The 17509-nt window shown below is 38.8% G+C and overlaps 1 protein-coding gene across 3 annotated transcripts in view; it reads left to right on the forward strand.

Moving 5' to 3' along the window:
- The window catches only part of LOC120535743 (AMP deaminase 3-like), a 187899-nt gene that overhangs the window by 152105 nt on the left and 18285 nt on the right, over positions 1 to 17509 (forward strand). For all 3 annotated transcript variants that reach the window (XM_039763779.1, XM_039763788.1, XM_039763796.1), the window contains 2 exons: positions 795 to 1017; positions 4226 to 4355. In XM_039763779.1, the coding sequence (XP_039619713.1) occupies positions 795 to 1017; positions 4226 to 4355 (353 nt within the window). The remainder of the gene's footprint in view (positions 1 to 794; positions 1018 to 4225; positions 4356 to 17509) is intronic.

Consider the following 17509-nt stretch of genomic DNA (forward strand, 5'->3'; position numbering starts at 1 on the left):
TAACCCTATTTTAATATATTTAATTCACTGTAATGAGCACAAAGAGGTTCAACATCTAATATTGTTTACTTTATCTTTAAAAATGCAGCAAAAGCCTAATGTTTTATGATGTATTTTAGAGATGCCAGTCCATCAAAAAAGCTGGGTTTAAGAGACAATCAATAGTTGAAAATAATTGTCTCAGTTTTCCAATGTTATCATTTATGTGTTTAAAAAAGTGGAACTGCCTCTCAAGTCGGATTGCTATGTTGTATTTACCAGTAGTTGATATGAACCTTCATTATTTCATAATGGACTTCTAATTTAGTTTTCCTTTATTTTCTCTCAGCCTTCTGACAGTCTGTTTTAAGTTTAGACACTTTATGAGAATTTTCATGTTATTTTAATAGTGCAAGATTTCTTAACAGATTTTTCAGGGGCTACTAAGTTTTCTGTGGTCCTCAACTTAGCATAAAAATTTTAAAACTTACTGTTTACATTGCTGACTATTCAGAATATTAGAAAACACAGAAGCAATAGCAGTCAAAATAATATCTTTTAACAACATGTAACACCATAAATCAGGTTTTTTCTATGCCGTCCTCGTCCACAGAATGCAATTTCTATAAATTATTTACTTACAGGAGACTGCATCAGCATGTCTGAACAATTTTAATTGGAACTCTATTAGACTGCTTGTGCAGCAGAACAACCACTTCCATTTGAGTTAATATTTGATGTATGTTGTTTTGAATTGTTCCACTTCCTCGCTTTAATATTTATTGTGTATATGAATTTTTATTTAACTTCCCTAGATTTTCATCCCAGTCCTCAAGCTGGTGAAGATCCATATTCTATGAGCAATATCCCAGAAGATCTAAATTATAAATTGAAGATGAAAGATGGAATTGTCCATGTTTATGACAAAGAGTATGATGCAAAAACTGCATCAGAGCCTCGGAGCCTCCCCTATCCAGACCTGGAGACATTTGCTATTGACTTTAGTCAAATTCTTGCTCTTATTGCAGATGGCCCTACGTAAGTTGGTTTACTTGAACAAAATTTTTAAAGTTCTTTTAAAATTGTACTATGTTTGTATTGTTCTCTAAAAAATAACACAATATTTTATATGTCAATACTTCACCAGGGGAATTGCTAATATATTATTTTATTACTCAAAGGAAATTTTGTGTTAATCTTTCAAAACATACAAGCATTTGCACATTCATTTATTTAATACATGATCATTAAGTCATATCTTACACATGACCACTTGTTCATATGGTTTAATATTACATGTTAGTTGTAAATATGTGTTGACACCCATGAGGTTATTCACTCCATTTTTGGAAATTTACAAATGAATTTTAGGGAATTTAAATACTATATTGTTATTCTAAAAAGAACATATGTTTTCTTTTTTGTGTGGTCATCTTCTATTTTTGCATAGCTGTTGGTTTCTATGCCCATTGCTGAAGACTTGATCCAGAGATCACCTAGTGTGTGTCATGTTATCACGCTCCTCCTATTTAAGATGACAGTACCCAGCAGCTTGTATAGAGGTTTTGCATTCTATTCAAAATAGCATCTTTCTTCAGAGGTAGTTAGGGGTAATTAAAACAAGGTAGTAATATGTCTTTCAGCAATGTTTTGACTACAAATTTGGTTTAGCACTACTTGTTTTGAAGATTTATTTCCCTTACCTTCTCTATTGATACTTATACTATAGTATAATATAAGACATTTTTCCAGTGGTTTCCAAGTTCAGTCACTCTACAGGTTTTGATTCCAACCAGTTTCACAATCAGTCAGTCATTTTTACATCTAATTATCCTTGATTTTTAATTAGCCGGTATTTGTTCTATTCTGCATTTAGAAAAGAGCAGTGGTATGATATTTAAATATCTAATAAATTTATACATATTTGTTTGTTGCAGTAGTTTTAATTTCTAACTTTTGAATTTTTTTGAATTAATTCACCTTTTCTGTAGACTTTACTACCTTTTTGAATTCTAATCATAACAATTAACTATTAACTAGGTAAATAGTTAATAGTTAATGTACAAGGGTTAAATGACACAGAATAATGAGAAGTTTGACTTGACAGTTTCAAAACTGGATTGCTAAATTGTATTTGAATGTAGCAAACATTTAAATATGTTACATGGAGATAAATTTATGTATTTTATCCTCTTTTTTAACATTATTTTCTACAGTTGTAACAATGCTAATCAGTATGACACTGAAGTAATTGAAACCTTTCAACATTCAGTGTCATTTGCCCTGACATCTACTTGTTAATTGTCATTATCGGGATAGAATTAATAAAGCAAACTCCTCCAAAACTAAATTAATAGGAACGGAAACAGAAGTGAGATAAAATTATGGCAAAATACAAATATTTTTCAGTTTTGTATGATTGTACAATACATCTCATGCTACCCCTTTTTTTATAAATGTAGAATATGAAAATAAAAAAGACCAGTTAATTATGTTTTTATGTATACATTTTTTATAATGAAGACAAATGTAACATATAAAAGCAAAATTCGAAGCCCACCAAAGACAAAGAGAGAGGAGTCAGCAACTGCAACTACTCTATAAAAGGAGCAAGAAAAGAAGGGTATCCTTTTCCTGGAAATGAAAGCTTATTCTAAATTGTTACAGATTGTATCCCACCAAAAAGTTTTGAACAGATCCTCCAAGTGAGAATTAGATTTTTACCAGTTTCAAGTAATATACAGTAGAACATCGGTTACCCACTGACTCTGCAAATCCTGTCTTTTCCTATAGAGTGCCTCATTTGGAGACCTGGCTTATTGTAGATCTATTCTGGTAATATTGCCTGATTAACATCCAGATAATTAAACAATGAGATCAGTTAAAGGTAAAACAACTCGTAGATTGTAAAACTGGTTTGGAACAAAAAACTGCAGTCACGGGGTCCCCTAGGACTGAACTTGGAAACCGCTTCAATAGCATGCTCCCCCTAATAACAATATTAACTTTTCCTTTTGGTACTTTAGTCTCCTGAGCACACATCTTCTGCTTAACCTTTGAATTATTTTTTTGAGATATTAACATTATGTGATACTGAGTATTGTCCAGACAAAACATAATACAACATCATTGGAACATACAGAAATCAAATGATTTATTAAATTTACCATTATTTTTGGTTAGGGTCATTAGGGTCCAGAACATACCCTGGCATCTGTGGCTTTATCAAAGCTTTTTAGAAACATTTCTTGATATAGTTCACATCTGTTTTTCATTTTAAACTCTCATTGGCCTTGTAATGCCTCAGTGAGTTCTTGAAGATGTGACAGTTTCTTTATTAGTTACAACCCATGTTATCATAGTTAGTGATAAGTCGGTACCTGAATTATTTTAGTGCACACCATTTTCAAAGAATCAGTGTAGTTGTTTGCATTTCACATACTTTGTGTAATATCTGTGTTTTATGCATAGTGTTCATGAAACATGAAGCACAAGGCATGAACTTTTCCATGACCCTGTTCTGTACAAGATGGATGCATGGATGAACTAGTGCATAGTCTAATAAAAGTAACAGTATACTGGTGTACAAATCAAGTGCCAAGTAATTATTAATAGTGTTGAACACAATTGTAAATTTCAATATGTAATATAATGCTCTGTGTATAAGTATGCTGTGCAGCATAAAAAAGGGTAAAAAACAGCACAACCACAATTTTTTTAAGAACAATTAGCATCACCATAATTTTCCTTCTTTCTGCTTGCTAGTAAGAATGCAACACCTCCTAAGGGGTTCTTTTTTGAAAACATAACCTAAAACCAATGCTCTTTTCCTCATTCTGGTTTCTGGTCCTAGTGGAAAAATGGCATTAGAAATGATGTTTAGATTCAAATACAGCACAATGTACTGAATGTCCTACTCCAAGATTTAAAAAAAAAACTGCTGCATATCACTATTTTTACTTTACTTCTTTAAAGTGCTTCATCTGTGACTGTCAATAAAAATAAACATTTTATTTTTTTATAGTCATTTTATAACTTGCTGATATATACCCAAGTGAAATGCACTTCTGCAACTTTTTATCATTAAGTCATTAAGACATTCATCTGCATAAGTAACCATCTTTTTAATCAAAGCTTTAAAAATATGTAAAATATATTGATTCATCCAGCATAAGATTAATGTGAGTTTAATAAATGGTCTAATAGTAGCATACTTTATAATTTGAACTTTCTATTTTTCCCACAGAAAGACATACTGCCATCGAAGACTTAATTTTTTGGAATCTAAGTTCTATTTGCATGAAATGTTAAATGAAATGGCTGAACTGAAGGAACTGAAAAGTGTTCCCCATAGAGACTTTTATAATGTTAGAAAGGCAAGTAAATTGAACAAAATTATATTCTGATTTAATGATGAAGACTTTTTTTATTAGCAAGGTTTATTAGGAGTCTTGCAGAAAAAGATAGCATTGTTCTGCAGGGGAGTATATGTTATGTTATATGTTATGTTATATAATATATGTTTATCACACTTGAGCAGTAGCACTCTGTTGGATATTATTATTGGAGGAACGATTATTACTATGGACTCAAGACTGTGGGCCAGTTTCTCAATAATGAACAGTGATAGTTTCATTCATTCTTGTCTTACTATTCTCTTACCAAGCTCTTTTGCCCATTATTTAAAGGCTTGAGAGATGATTGATGAGAAGTGAGAACCTTTCACCGGTGAAATGAAAACAAGTCTCAAAAAAATTTCCTTTTAAGATACTACTTTGGGATCTGATGAGAAACAATGAAAATTAAAGTATAAAATAATGAGGGCACTTAAATATGAGTTTAGAGAAACCGCAGTAAATGAAGTAAGCATTAGAACATTAGAAAAATTGTGATAAGAATAGACCATTCAGCTTAACTAACTTGTGCAGCCTATTCACCTAGACCAGGGGTGGTCAATGTCGGTCATGGAGAGCCGCAGTGGCTGCAGGTTTTTGTTCCAACCCAGTTTCTTAATGAGAAGTCAATTATTGCTGATGAAGAACTTACTGCTCAAGTGACATTTTGATGCTTCATTTAAGTGGTCTCGCGTGTTAAGGTTACCCACCCTTAATTGCTTATTTCAATCTTGAACCACTGCATTCAGTGTTTTAATGGCTCCTTATTAGCAATAAAATGTAAATGACAAAGCAGCCAGCAGTTCTCTTTTCTTTTTTTCCATTTGCATCTGTGTGTGTTCATCATGCACTGTTTGATTTAATAAAATACTTAAAAGAAAAATGTAACAGACTGAAGATTATCCATTTTAGGCTTCAAATCATTTGGGGGATATCCTTGGAAAAGAAAAAAATTCTACAATATAAGAGCCTAACATTGCAGACTAACAAGCAATAAAATTAAATAAAGTCTGAAATTGGCAAGGATTGGTTTCTAATTAAGCAGTTGGGCTAGAATGAAAACCTGCAGCCACTGCGACCCTACAGGACCAACATTGCCCACCCCTGACCTAGACTGTCCAAAATATCATCAAGTTAAGATTTGAAGGCGTCTGAAGTCCTACTCTCCACCACACTACTTGTAATTTTTTCCATGTGTCTATGGTTCTTTACATGAAGAAAAACATTCTAACATTTGTGACAAATCTGCCTTTAACAATAGTTCAACCATGTCACTGTTTTCTTGTTGCAGAATTTATTTTTAAAAAACTATAACTAAACTCTAATTTATTAATTAATTTCATAATATTAAACCTTCAATTAAGTCCTCTGTTAATCTCTGTTTGCTTAAACTGATAAAAATATTCAACTCCTTCAATCTCTCCTCAAACCTCTTAGTTAAAGAATTATCTTAGTCGCTCTTCACTGGACATTCTCTAGCACTGCTATGTCTTTTTTGTAATATGGAGACTCAAAACTGAACATAACACTCAGAGGGAGGCCTCACACTAGTGCATTATATAACTTAAGCATAAATTCCCTTGACTTGTACTTCATACATCGTGATATATAACTTAATATCCTTACTTCTATACACTGTCTGGAGGCAGATAATGATTAGTCCACTGTGACTCCTAGGACCTTTTCTTAAGGTAAAACTTTAAACTTTCAGAGTTCCAATTGTGTATTAAATTCTAACATTTTTACTTCCTATATGTATTACTTTACTTTTATATTAAATATTATCTGCTACAAATATGCCCAAACCTGCATGCTATCTGTCTGTTCAGCTATTCATCTGTAAAGAGTTAACTGATTGTAGATTTTCTGCCCATCCAGCTAGTTTGATGTCATCTGCAAACTTAATCAGCATATTAATTATATTCTTGTCCAGATCATGTATGCACTCAGCAGCACTGGTGATCCCTGAGGGACTTCACCTAATTCTAAAAAAGTTCCCTTCACCTCACCATTATGGATCATGACCCTCCTCGTATGAACCTACAGTATATTGCGTATTTGCTAATACTCCGGTTGTAGACATGTGCTGCTCAAATAATTGCTTCTGTTAATTTACCTGTGATGCATGTTAAGCTTACTGACCAATAGTCAACTTGGACCAGCCTGATCACCCATTTTATTCTTTTGCATACTATTTGCTTGCCCAAAGTTGTTAGGAATTTGCCTAGTGTCTGAAGATTTAAAGAAAGCATGTGCCAATGGTTTATATATATATATATATATATATATATATTGTGGAGACTGACCCAGACAGGTGGACATGTTCATTTCACCCACAAACACGTTTATTTACAAATATATACAGTTCAAAAGTGCACCAAAAACCCCCAAAGTCCTGGCCTCACAACAATGTCTTCACTTTCCTCTTCAGGCCGCCTCCTTGCCTCCTTCAGCTCAGTCCACTCCACTCCCGACTCTCGCCTCGAATGAAGGGAGCCGGCCCCTTTTATTATCACCTGGATGTGTTCCAGGTGGGTTCCGGCAATCACCCGCCGATACGCCCCTATGTGGCGGAAGTGCCGGCTGCATCCCTGGAAGCACTGCGGGTGTCCCTGCTCTTCTTCTCCCCAGCACTTCCTGGTGTGGCAGAAGTGCTGAGATCCAGGGCTCCAAAGGCATGGGGGCGTCCCATGGCGGAGACCATGGGTCCCTACAGGGTTGGGCTTCCATGCCCTCAACCCGTGGCCCCCAAAGCAACCAGGGTGGCAGCCCCCATGTGATCCAAGGCAGGCGCACACCCTCTTCAGGTTCTTCCTGGCATCCCGGCCGGGTCGCCACCTCAGCCACCTCTGAAAGTGCCCCACTGCCAGCGAAGACCACTTGGGAGGAGCGGCACATCCCGCGAGGGCAGCTTACCCCCTCGCTTACCAGGGTCCAGTCCTATTATCCAAACAGGCATAGGGGTGGAGACACTACCTGGACACCACCACCTGGCATCCTCCTGTACCTCGCACAGGCAGCGCTCCACCCTCTTACCAGCACCCCAGGGCCCACTCCTTTGGCACCCCCTCTGAGGTTTTCATGCCCCTGTGGTTGGAGCCACTTGCCCCTTCGTAGCCTCCGCCAGCTGTGGCGGCACCCCCTCCCCAGCGGAGAGTCCTCCCGTCAGACGGCCTGTCGCATGAGGGCAGGTTTCCAACAAAGCAGGTCCTATTGCACTTCCAGGGTCCGGTCTTGCAACACACAGAAACAAAGGGGCAGAGCCGCTGCCTGGACACCCTTCCCTGGTATCCCACTTTGCCATGCACTGGCAGTGCTACCCCCCCTGAGAGGCACCACGGCACTTGCCTGTTCAGCGCCCCCTCCGTGGGTTCCGTGTCCCTCCTGTTGATGTACACAACGGGACCGCCTGCAGTCGTTTCCACCGCGCTGACTTTGTGGGTTCCCTCTGACCCTGCAGAGGGTGGCCAGCAACCGGACGTGAGCTGCCTGCCTCACGTCCTCCCGTATTGGAGGAACCTGCATTTTTCCCTCGATTCCTCCTTTTCCTCTGGGACGCAATGACGGTCTGGGTCTGAGCATGGCAAGCGCTCAGATCTGATCCCGTATGCGTCCCTACAGAGGGACGAGGTACTGCCGCGGGCTCGGAACATAGGGCGCTAGGACCCAGGGCACTCATCAGCCCTTGTCTTGCCAGCCCCTGCGATCTCTCCCTCCTCACTTCGCGCACAGCACTCCCTGCGGCGTCCGTTGTTGGAGAACTGCGTACTCGATACTGCTCGTTAACATCACAACCAAGTTCGGCAGAGTCTCCTTCATGCTATACGGGGTCAGCTGTACTCACCATCCCCGCCGTACCTTTCCGGCTGAAGAATCCAATGTTGCGCCGTCTCTTTGCCATCTGTAGCACTTCTATCGATGCGACCGCCTTCCTCTACAGTACTTGCAATTCTGCCCAGAGGGCACGTAGCACCTGTAACAACCGCTGCTCTGCAGGCTGAAGGCAGGCCTCCAGCTCACGCAGAGCAACCGGCAAAGACAGGAAGTCAGCCGACGGTGAGCTCACCTGTCTGTCAGCAACACACGCCGGCAACTTCCTGTGGGCCTCTTCCTCTGGCCTAATCGGGTCTCTCCCGGGCACGAGACGGACATTCCTTGGTCCCACCTCTATACAGTCATTGGTGGGCACACAAGACACACCGGCCAATCCCGTGCCTGTCAGCGGGTGGGACTTCCGGTCCGCGGCCACCTTGGCTCTCCTCTTCCTGGTGCAGTGGCCTTTTTGGGCTTTTACGAATGGCAGCGGCTCCCTTTCCACAGCCTCGTAGCTGCTGCCGCGCCGCTGGAGCCCCACAAAACGACATGCCCCCGCCACTGACGCGGATCCGGGCAGCCCCTGCTCTGAAGATAAAGAACACATTCGGCCCCACAGGGCCTGTTGCCAACAAGCAGGGAACTTACCTCCCGGATCCCGTCTGCACGAGGAAACGTCCCCGGCATGGCTTCACTGGACGATACGCCGTCTCGGGCATCTCCAACACCGGCACGCTCGTCGGAGCCCGCTGCACTCTTGCCCTGGCCGTTGTCTTTCTCCTGCACCAGGTGAGAACCAGTCCTCCGCTTTCCGGCAGCGGTCTGCTGGCCGACTCCTTGTTCCGGGGTTGTGGGCACGCCGCACCCACGGCACGTGTGTGGGCGCACCTGCTGCGCCGGGCTATCCACAAAATATTTATTTAGGGGTCCCCGTCTTGTAACAGACAGACTGTCCCTGTTTGGGCGCCATTGTGGAGACTGACCCAGACACTGACAGGCGGACACCTTCATTTCACCCACAAACATGTTTATTCCTCCGGCCCCTTTTATTATCACCCGGATGTGCTCCAGGTGGGTTCCGGCAATCACCCGCCGACACGCCCCTGTGTGGCGGAAGTGCCGGCTGCATCCCTGGAAGCACTCCGGGTGTCCCTGCTCTTCTTCCCCCAGCACTTCCTGGTGTGGCGGAAGTGCTGAGGTCCAGAGCTCCAAAGGCATGGGGGCGCCCCCTAGCGGTGACCACGGGCCACTACAGGGTTGGGCTTCCATACCCTCAACCCGTGGCCCCCAAAGCAACCAGGGTGGCGGCCCCCACATGATCCAAGGCAGGCGCACGCCCTCTTCTGGTCCTTCCTGGCATCCTGGCCGGGTCGTCTCCCCTGGCACCTCTGACAATATATATATATATAAGTAGTTGTACTTTGTTATTTTGCACCTCTGTACATACTGTATATATATATATATATATATATATATATATATATATATATATATATATATATATATATATACAGTATGTACAGAGGTGCAAAATAACAAAGTACAACTACTTTGTTATTTTATTTAAGTACATTTTTCAGCCCTTTATTCTTTACTTGAGTAAGTTTCGTTTAGGGCCACTTTTACTTTTTGCCATTACCTTTTAAGGTCAAATAGCATACTTTTTAATTTATTGCATTTTCCAATAAGTCATTGTTACTTCTTACACAGATCAAACTATTATAAATTAATAAAAGAGAACTATAAGGTATGTTGTCAACTCAGGTTATATTTCAGCGTTGTTCTGACAACAGAATGCTATACAATGTCATATATCATTCACAAATAGAAGTGCCATAGCATACCTTCCAATGCTCATTTCGTGAGTCATTCCTATGCTACCTGCTTACTTTTGAAACATGGACATTGAATGTGTATTTTCCCATGGTTGTAAGTGAAAACAGAAGCTAAAGAAACCTCTGCTTTCAAGAATTCACCTACAAATTTTAAGAAGCTTAATGAATAAGTGTTTTTTCTCTTCTTAAGCTGTCTTATATGGAGCCCCTGAAATCCCAAAAAGCAGTGTCTTTTTAATCTTGTGCAAACAAGATTTTATGGGCACAAGTACTATCTTGAGACCACAATTTATATATTGTGTGAACAATATCCATAAGTTATATGCACAATATATTGCAGCAAATTCTTATGAGCCCAATTACTGAAACGCAAGATTGAGCCTGGCCATGAAAGTTATTGATTAACTGGAAAAAGACAGACTGAGGATTCAACAAGATCTTGGACCTTCTAGGGGGTGAGGGGAAAAATGCCAAGGTCTAGCTGTCCTTTGTTATGTGAAAGCTTATAAAAGGGCTTTTAGCTTTCCTTCAAGTACAGATAAGAATTTTTGTTGAGACCTTATGGCATTTGAGATCAAGGAAAGTTAATAGAAACCTGTCCTCCCAGCCAGAATCTACTAGAGTCACAATATATAAGGAGAAATATAGCTGGCTTATTACGTGAATATTCTACTTTTGTGTGCAAGGGTGAAATCTGAGTAGTGGTATATTTTGTCTTGGAGAATTATTAGGTAATTGCTGCACCGTGACTTTTATTTTCTCTGAGTTGTCCTTTTTATTAGTACTTTAAGAGATTCAGGAGAAAGCGTTTAAATTTCACAGAATTAATTCCTGCCTAGAGCATTCTTCAGGGGAATATTGACTCTCGGATTTGTTAAGTTGAATTGAAGTTGAATTATTTTAGTGTAATATTAATGCAAGTTAGTTTAATGCTTATATATGGAAGAATATTTTGGACAAAATAAAATAAATAATTGTGCAAATAAATAAAAGTACTGTGAAATCTGAGCATAAATAAATAAATGTGTCAAGAAATGTAAGCATAAATAAATTAATGTATCACAATTTTTTTTTTTTTGCTGCTTATTTATTTATTTCATTTTCTCCGTAACATCCCTCCAAACGCATCATGAAATACAACTTGAAATAAAACTGTCACTTTTACTCTTCCAAGTTGAGAGGGTGGGCTCTAGCACATACCATGTTTTAATTGATGAATCATCTTCTGTAGATTGCTCATGCCTAATTCAATATGTCAGTACGGGAGATGGAGGTAAATAAGATAGCACAAGAATTATTTATAAAAATGCTTATTACTGCTGATGAAATGGATTTTGCCAAAGTTATTACATTTCTCAGAGAGAAAATTGAAAATATATCAGAAAAAATTCTAATGTTGGTGGCCCTTTTAGACTATGATATTGATGAAACTATTTTTAAAAACATTGAAGAACTGGTGCAGCGGACTGGGCTACATGCCAGTTCACGTGACGAGGTTACCTGACCTGACATTCCAGCTGAGTTAATAGAACACATTTTTAATGTACTGTAGTTTAAAAGTACAACATATTTCAGATCTATATGGTGTATCAGAGATGAAGATCACAAGACGAATGAGCCAGTGGGAGATTACAGTGAGCTGCACCTGTATCAGTTTAGACACTTTGACACAGAAAGCCCAAAGCAGTAACAACTAATATTTTGAACTAAATATTTCTCCCTTATTTTACAAGTCTAAAGTCATATGTATATTTGCAGGTACTTTTTCAAACAACTTTAGAGCTCTGATCAGCGGCAAATATGAGACTTTCTTTTCTGTATCTTATCAGTTCTTTGAGGTTTTCAAAAATAGCTTAATCAATATCACAGTTTAACATGGCTGCCAACATTATAATTTCTTCTGATAAATCTTCAGTTTTCTCTCTAAAATATGTGATAACTTTGGCAGAATAAATTTCAGTAGTATTTACCATTTTTCTAAATAAATTTTGTCTATTTCATCAACCTTTATCTCCCACACTGACATACTGAATTAGGCGCTGTGACAGATGGCAGGGGCTTTTTCCCGGCTGGCTGGCTTTTTGTAAAGGAAGGACCTGGGCGGGAGCAGATGTGCACAGGGTACAGCCTACCCCGGAGTGCTAGTTGGCAGCCCTCGTGGGTTGTAGTGTTGCCTCGATTTCCTGCAGGGCTCCATGGGAGTTGGAGTTTGGCACAGCCCTGTTTGGTTCCACGGGGACCACCACAGGAGCTGCAGAGCCCTACTTTGGGCTTCCACCACACCTTGAAGTACTTACAGATAATGCTAATGGGCCACCTGAAGTGCTACCAGGTGCAGCATAAACAGGACAGTCTCACTTCACTGGAGGAGCTAGAGACTAGAGGAAGAGAGTTGAAGCTTGCTAGAGGAGAAGTAGAGGTGGAAGAGAGATACAGAGAGTGAAAGAGAGAAAAGGAAAGAAAAAATGTATTACTGTGTGCTGTTTATTGTGCTTTATTGTACTGGGTTGAGCAGATGGGAATGATTGAAAAGTGTTTTTCCCATGCTAATAAAGCCCATCTGTCTGAGTCGTGTTTGGGGAGTTGGTGTGCCCCTTGGTTGCTACAGCCTAAACAATCTACAGAAAATGACTCGCCAATCAATACATAGTGTGTGCTGGAGCCCACCCTTTCTAGGGCCCACCCAATCAACTTTGATGAGTGAAAAGTAACAGTTTTATTTTAAGCCATATTTCATGATGTGTTTGGTGGGATATTACAGACAAAATTAAAATAAATAAGCAACAAAAACCATATTTTGTGACACATTATTTATTTACGCTCACATTTTACAGTACGTTTTTGCTGGAGAGTTAATAACATGCCTTGTGTTTAATTGTGGTTAAATTTATAGTTTAAATTAGTGTGTGAGTGGGTAGTTTAACGATATCAAATTGAGCAAAGTAAACCACAGCTTTCTTGGGTGAATACTTGCTACAGTAAGACTTTAGCAACTTTCAAAACTAGACTTGATTTTATTTTTTAGAAGAATTAAGTGGACAGAACTGGCAAACTTTGTCTGGCTAAATGGCCTGTTCTTGGCTAGATTGTTCTAAAGTTCTAATATTAAAAATAAAAAACATTTCTTAAATTGTTGGATTTCTGTTTAATATAATGTTTGCCCTTCTAAAATCCATCTTTACTTAAATGTAATAATGAAATATAATAAACCCATTCTATGTTGATTTTACACTCAGTTTTACTATATCGTGCGTTTATTCAATTGATATGGTTATGAGATGTTCACTTTGTTTTTTATTCTTATTTGTGTATTTTATTATTCCCCTCTCTGGACTAAGGGTGACTCATTTACTGCTACCAGGTGTCCCAATAGGGAAGGCTCAGTGTAATTCATATCCACAGTTCAGGTCATCACTGTGCCACTGACTACAGTTATGTACTGATCGAATGAATTATTACATTTGCATGATTCATTATTCTGTAGCAAAAATATTATTTGTGTGTTGTTTAAGAATAAAATAAATGTATTGTGTTCTCTTGACAAAGCCTTGAACTTTCACTTTTCGTACATAAGTACTTCAACTTTTACTTGAGGATCATTTTGCTTCCTTAAGCACTTGAGGATAAATATAATCTGGTCCTAGCGATTTTAGCCTATTTAGCCTTCTCCCTGTACAATATCCAAATCACTAATCACCTCCTTAGTAGGTTAATGACTTCTTCACCAAAATAAAATAAACAACATGCAAGTTCAAACCCTTTGCTATTTCACATGTCTTTATATTCTACCTCACCTTTATGGTCCCCAATACTATTTGGTTCCTCCTTGACTGTTCTTTTACTACTGAAATATTGAAATAATCTCTTTTGGTCATCTTTCATCTTCTCTGCTACATTTCTCTCCAGCTGTCTTTTAGCTTTTCTAATATCCTTTTTCAGCATTAATCTCATGCTTTTATATGCCCTGTGGTTAGTGCATGATATACTAGTCTAACAGTATATGCTTTATACAGCTGTTTTTTTTCCATTGTAACTTCTTTTTAAACTCTTATTCTTTAAATTCTTTCTGCTTCTGAATTTTGGGATGAACTTAATGTCTTGTATTAAACATAAAATATTTTAAAATCTGGCCTACATTTCCCCAGTTTTCTCCATACTTCAAAGCTTATCCTGATTTATCTTCATTAGGCTTTGCAGCATGTACTCATAGTTTGCCCTACTAAAGTTAAATTTAACTGGTTTTGGTTTAGAATATGCACTCTGCCAAAACACTGTAAATCTATTATACTGTGGTCACTAGATCCTAATCGTTTGAACACCTTTACTCCACCTTCAGCTAGCTCTGTCCTGATTATTGCAGAATACTAAATCTAGGCAGCCCTACCCCCTCATTGCTGCCTTCATTCCTCTCCTCTCTCCAGGGTCTCCTCAATCTGCTCCCTACTCTCGTTACAGATTATAGTGTCATCAGCAAACATCATAGACCATGGGAACTCCTGTCTAATCTCATCTGTCAATCTGTCCATCACCATTACAAATAAGAAAGGGCTCAGAGACAATACCTGATGTAATCCCACCTCCATCTTGAATGCATCTATCACTCCTACAGCAGACCTCACCACTGTCACACTTCCCTCATACATATCCTGTACATTCTTACATACTTCTCTGCCACTTCCAGCTTCCTCATACAATACCACAACTCTTCTTTAGGCACTCTGTCATATGCTTTCTACAGGTCCACAAAGACATAATGTAACTTCTTCTGACCTTCTCTATACTTCTCCATCAACATCCTCAGAGCAAATATTGCAATTGTGGTTCTGTTTCCTGGCATGAAACCATACTACCACTAATCATGATATTGTTCATCAATTTTATCCCTCTGTAGTTACTACAGCTCTGCACCTCCCTTTAATGCTTAAAAATTAGTATGAGTACACTTCTCCACTCTTCAGGCATCCTCTCACTTTCCAAGATTGCATTAAACAATCTGGTTAAAAATTCCACTGCCATTTTTCCTAAACACCTCCATGCTTCCACAAGTATGTCATTTGGACCAATGGCCTTTCCTTTTTTCATCCTCTTCATAGCTATCCTTACTTCCTTCTTGCTAATCCGATGCACTTCCTGATTCACTATGTCCACATCATCCAAGCTTATCTCTCTCTCTTGTTCTCTTCATTCATCAGCCTCTCAAAATACTCTTTTCATCTGCTCAACACACTCTCCTCGCTTGTGAGTATGTTGCCATCTTTATCCTTTATCACCCTGAACTGCTGCACATCTTTCCCAGCTTGGTTCCTCTGTTTAGCCAATTGGTACAGGAAAATGGGATAGTGGTATTGAGTAAAATTGGCAGGAAAATTAGTATCAGTGAAAAAAAACTGTTCAACTGCAGTTGCGAAGTCACATTTTTTCAAAGAAATCGACATACCACCCTGACTGATGCAAATTTTTGATGAATACTGTGTCACTTCTGACTACTTTAAGCAGGAAAAGAAATTCTGCTCTACAAACATAGAATCAATGTTTTTCAATGAGCTTTATAATCCCAATATGTGTGTCATCAAACAGACTAATCATACTTTATTTGAAAACCCACAAACTGCACACAATGAGATTGCCAGTGTTAAAATAATTCTTACAGTATAAAAGTAACAATGTAAGAGATGAACTATATTTACATTTTATTTAACACTATTTCACTCTGCATGAAAACCTACTTTGATGGAGAGCCATGCTATGCAATACTACAAAAAGATTAATTTGATTGATGCAGGTTAGAGGCACATGAAAAAGGCACAGCCAGAAAGCCCTCTCAGCAGCTTCATTATATTCACCTTATTGCCCCAAAAAACTCTTTTTTTTATTTCCTGTCTCCTCTCTTCTCCTGCACCTCTCACACCACTAATAAAAATATAGAAAGTGCTGCTAAACTAGCTACAACCCTAAAACACAAAAAATATTTAAATATTAATTTTGCAAATGTATATTCACTGCTTAAACTAATTAAATTAACAGTTTATCATTAAAATATGATTCTATACTATGGTGCTTTGGCTGTCAGGGCACTGCAACCACTGGTAACTGAGTAGAATACTGAGGAAATACTTCTGAAATCCAATGTCTGTCTGTATGAATGTCTGTCTGCTTTTCAAGAGAGAACTAAACGGATTTAGATTGGTTTTTTTTTTAGAATATGCTTGAACATTCCGGTTGATTTTGTGACTTCACTCGTCGCACTAAGAATCATAGTTTGTTTGCAGGAGGAATATTTTCGAGCTAATCTGAGACAGAGGCTGCGGAACCAGGGGAGAGGGAAGCGTGGGGAGTCAGTCTACCTCTGCGTTTTGGAGTGTACCTTGCCTCTGCTAAACTAGCAATACTTTTTTGTTTATTGATTTTGAAAGTTTGTCCTGTTTCACTACTACACGGGCGGAGACGTGGGGGTGGCTATTAATATTATAAAAAAGAATTGGACAGGGCACACTGCCGTCTTCTTCTTTTGGCTGCTGTTGTCTTTTAGTTGAAGGTTGTAGTGAAAATATTAATTTTTCAATTATAATTTTACTCTTTCCTCCTTACTTAATTTGTAAATTTATTCTAAATTGTTCATTACTTTTCACTTGCTTCTGTGGCTTAATCAGTAGTGTGTGCGACCCACGATTTGTGGGTCTGAGTGTTTGTGTTGTGTACGCGCGTGTGTGTGGTTTTCTCAGTTTTACAATAAAAACAGACATCAGTTATTTCTGAAGCAGAAATATTCTGATAATTCTGGTCCCTGGTCACTGATAAACATTCAGAAGAAACAGCGATATTCCAGTGTTTTCCTCCATAACATCATTTCAGCAAACAGGACTAAGTTCCTTGCTGAAACAGATCGCCCTTTAATGAAATGCTGCCAGTACGGAATAAGAGATATCACCGGGCGGCTTTCCACCAATGATAAACCAGCGTCTCATGGGGTGAAAAAATGGGACGCACTGTGGTTGCAATGTGGTTGGAATTCTATGAGGAGGCAACAAAAGGATACGATCAAAGTGGAGCTTATGATATTATTTATCTGGACTTTCAGAAAGCATTTGATAAGGTGCCACATGAGAGGTTGGGCATCAAGTTAAAAGAAGTGGGAATTCAGGGTGATGTTTTTAGATGGGTGCAGAATTGGCTCAGACACAGGAAGCAGAGGGTGATGGTGCGAGGAACCTCATCAGAACTGGCTGATGTTAAGAGTGGTGTTCCACAGGGGTCAGTGCTAGGGCCGCTGCTATTTTTAATATATATAAATGATTTAGATAGGAATATAAGTAACAAGCTGGTTAAGTTTGCAGATGATACCAAGATAGGTGGATTAGCAGATAATTTGGAATCCGTTATATCATTACAGAAGGACTTGGATAGCATACAGGCTTGGGCAGATTTGTGGCAGATGAAATTTAATGTCAGTAAATGTAAAGTATTACACATAGGAAGTAAAAATATTAG

Source organism: Polypterus senegalus, chromosome 1, assembly GCF_016835505.1.
Source record: "Polypterus senegalus isolate Bchr_013 chromosome 1, ASM1683550v1, whole genome shotgun sequence".
In the NCBI taxonomy this organism is placed as follows: Eukaryota; Metazoa; Chordata; class Cladistia; order Polypteriformes; family Polypteridae; genus Polypterus; species Polypterus senegalus.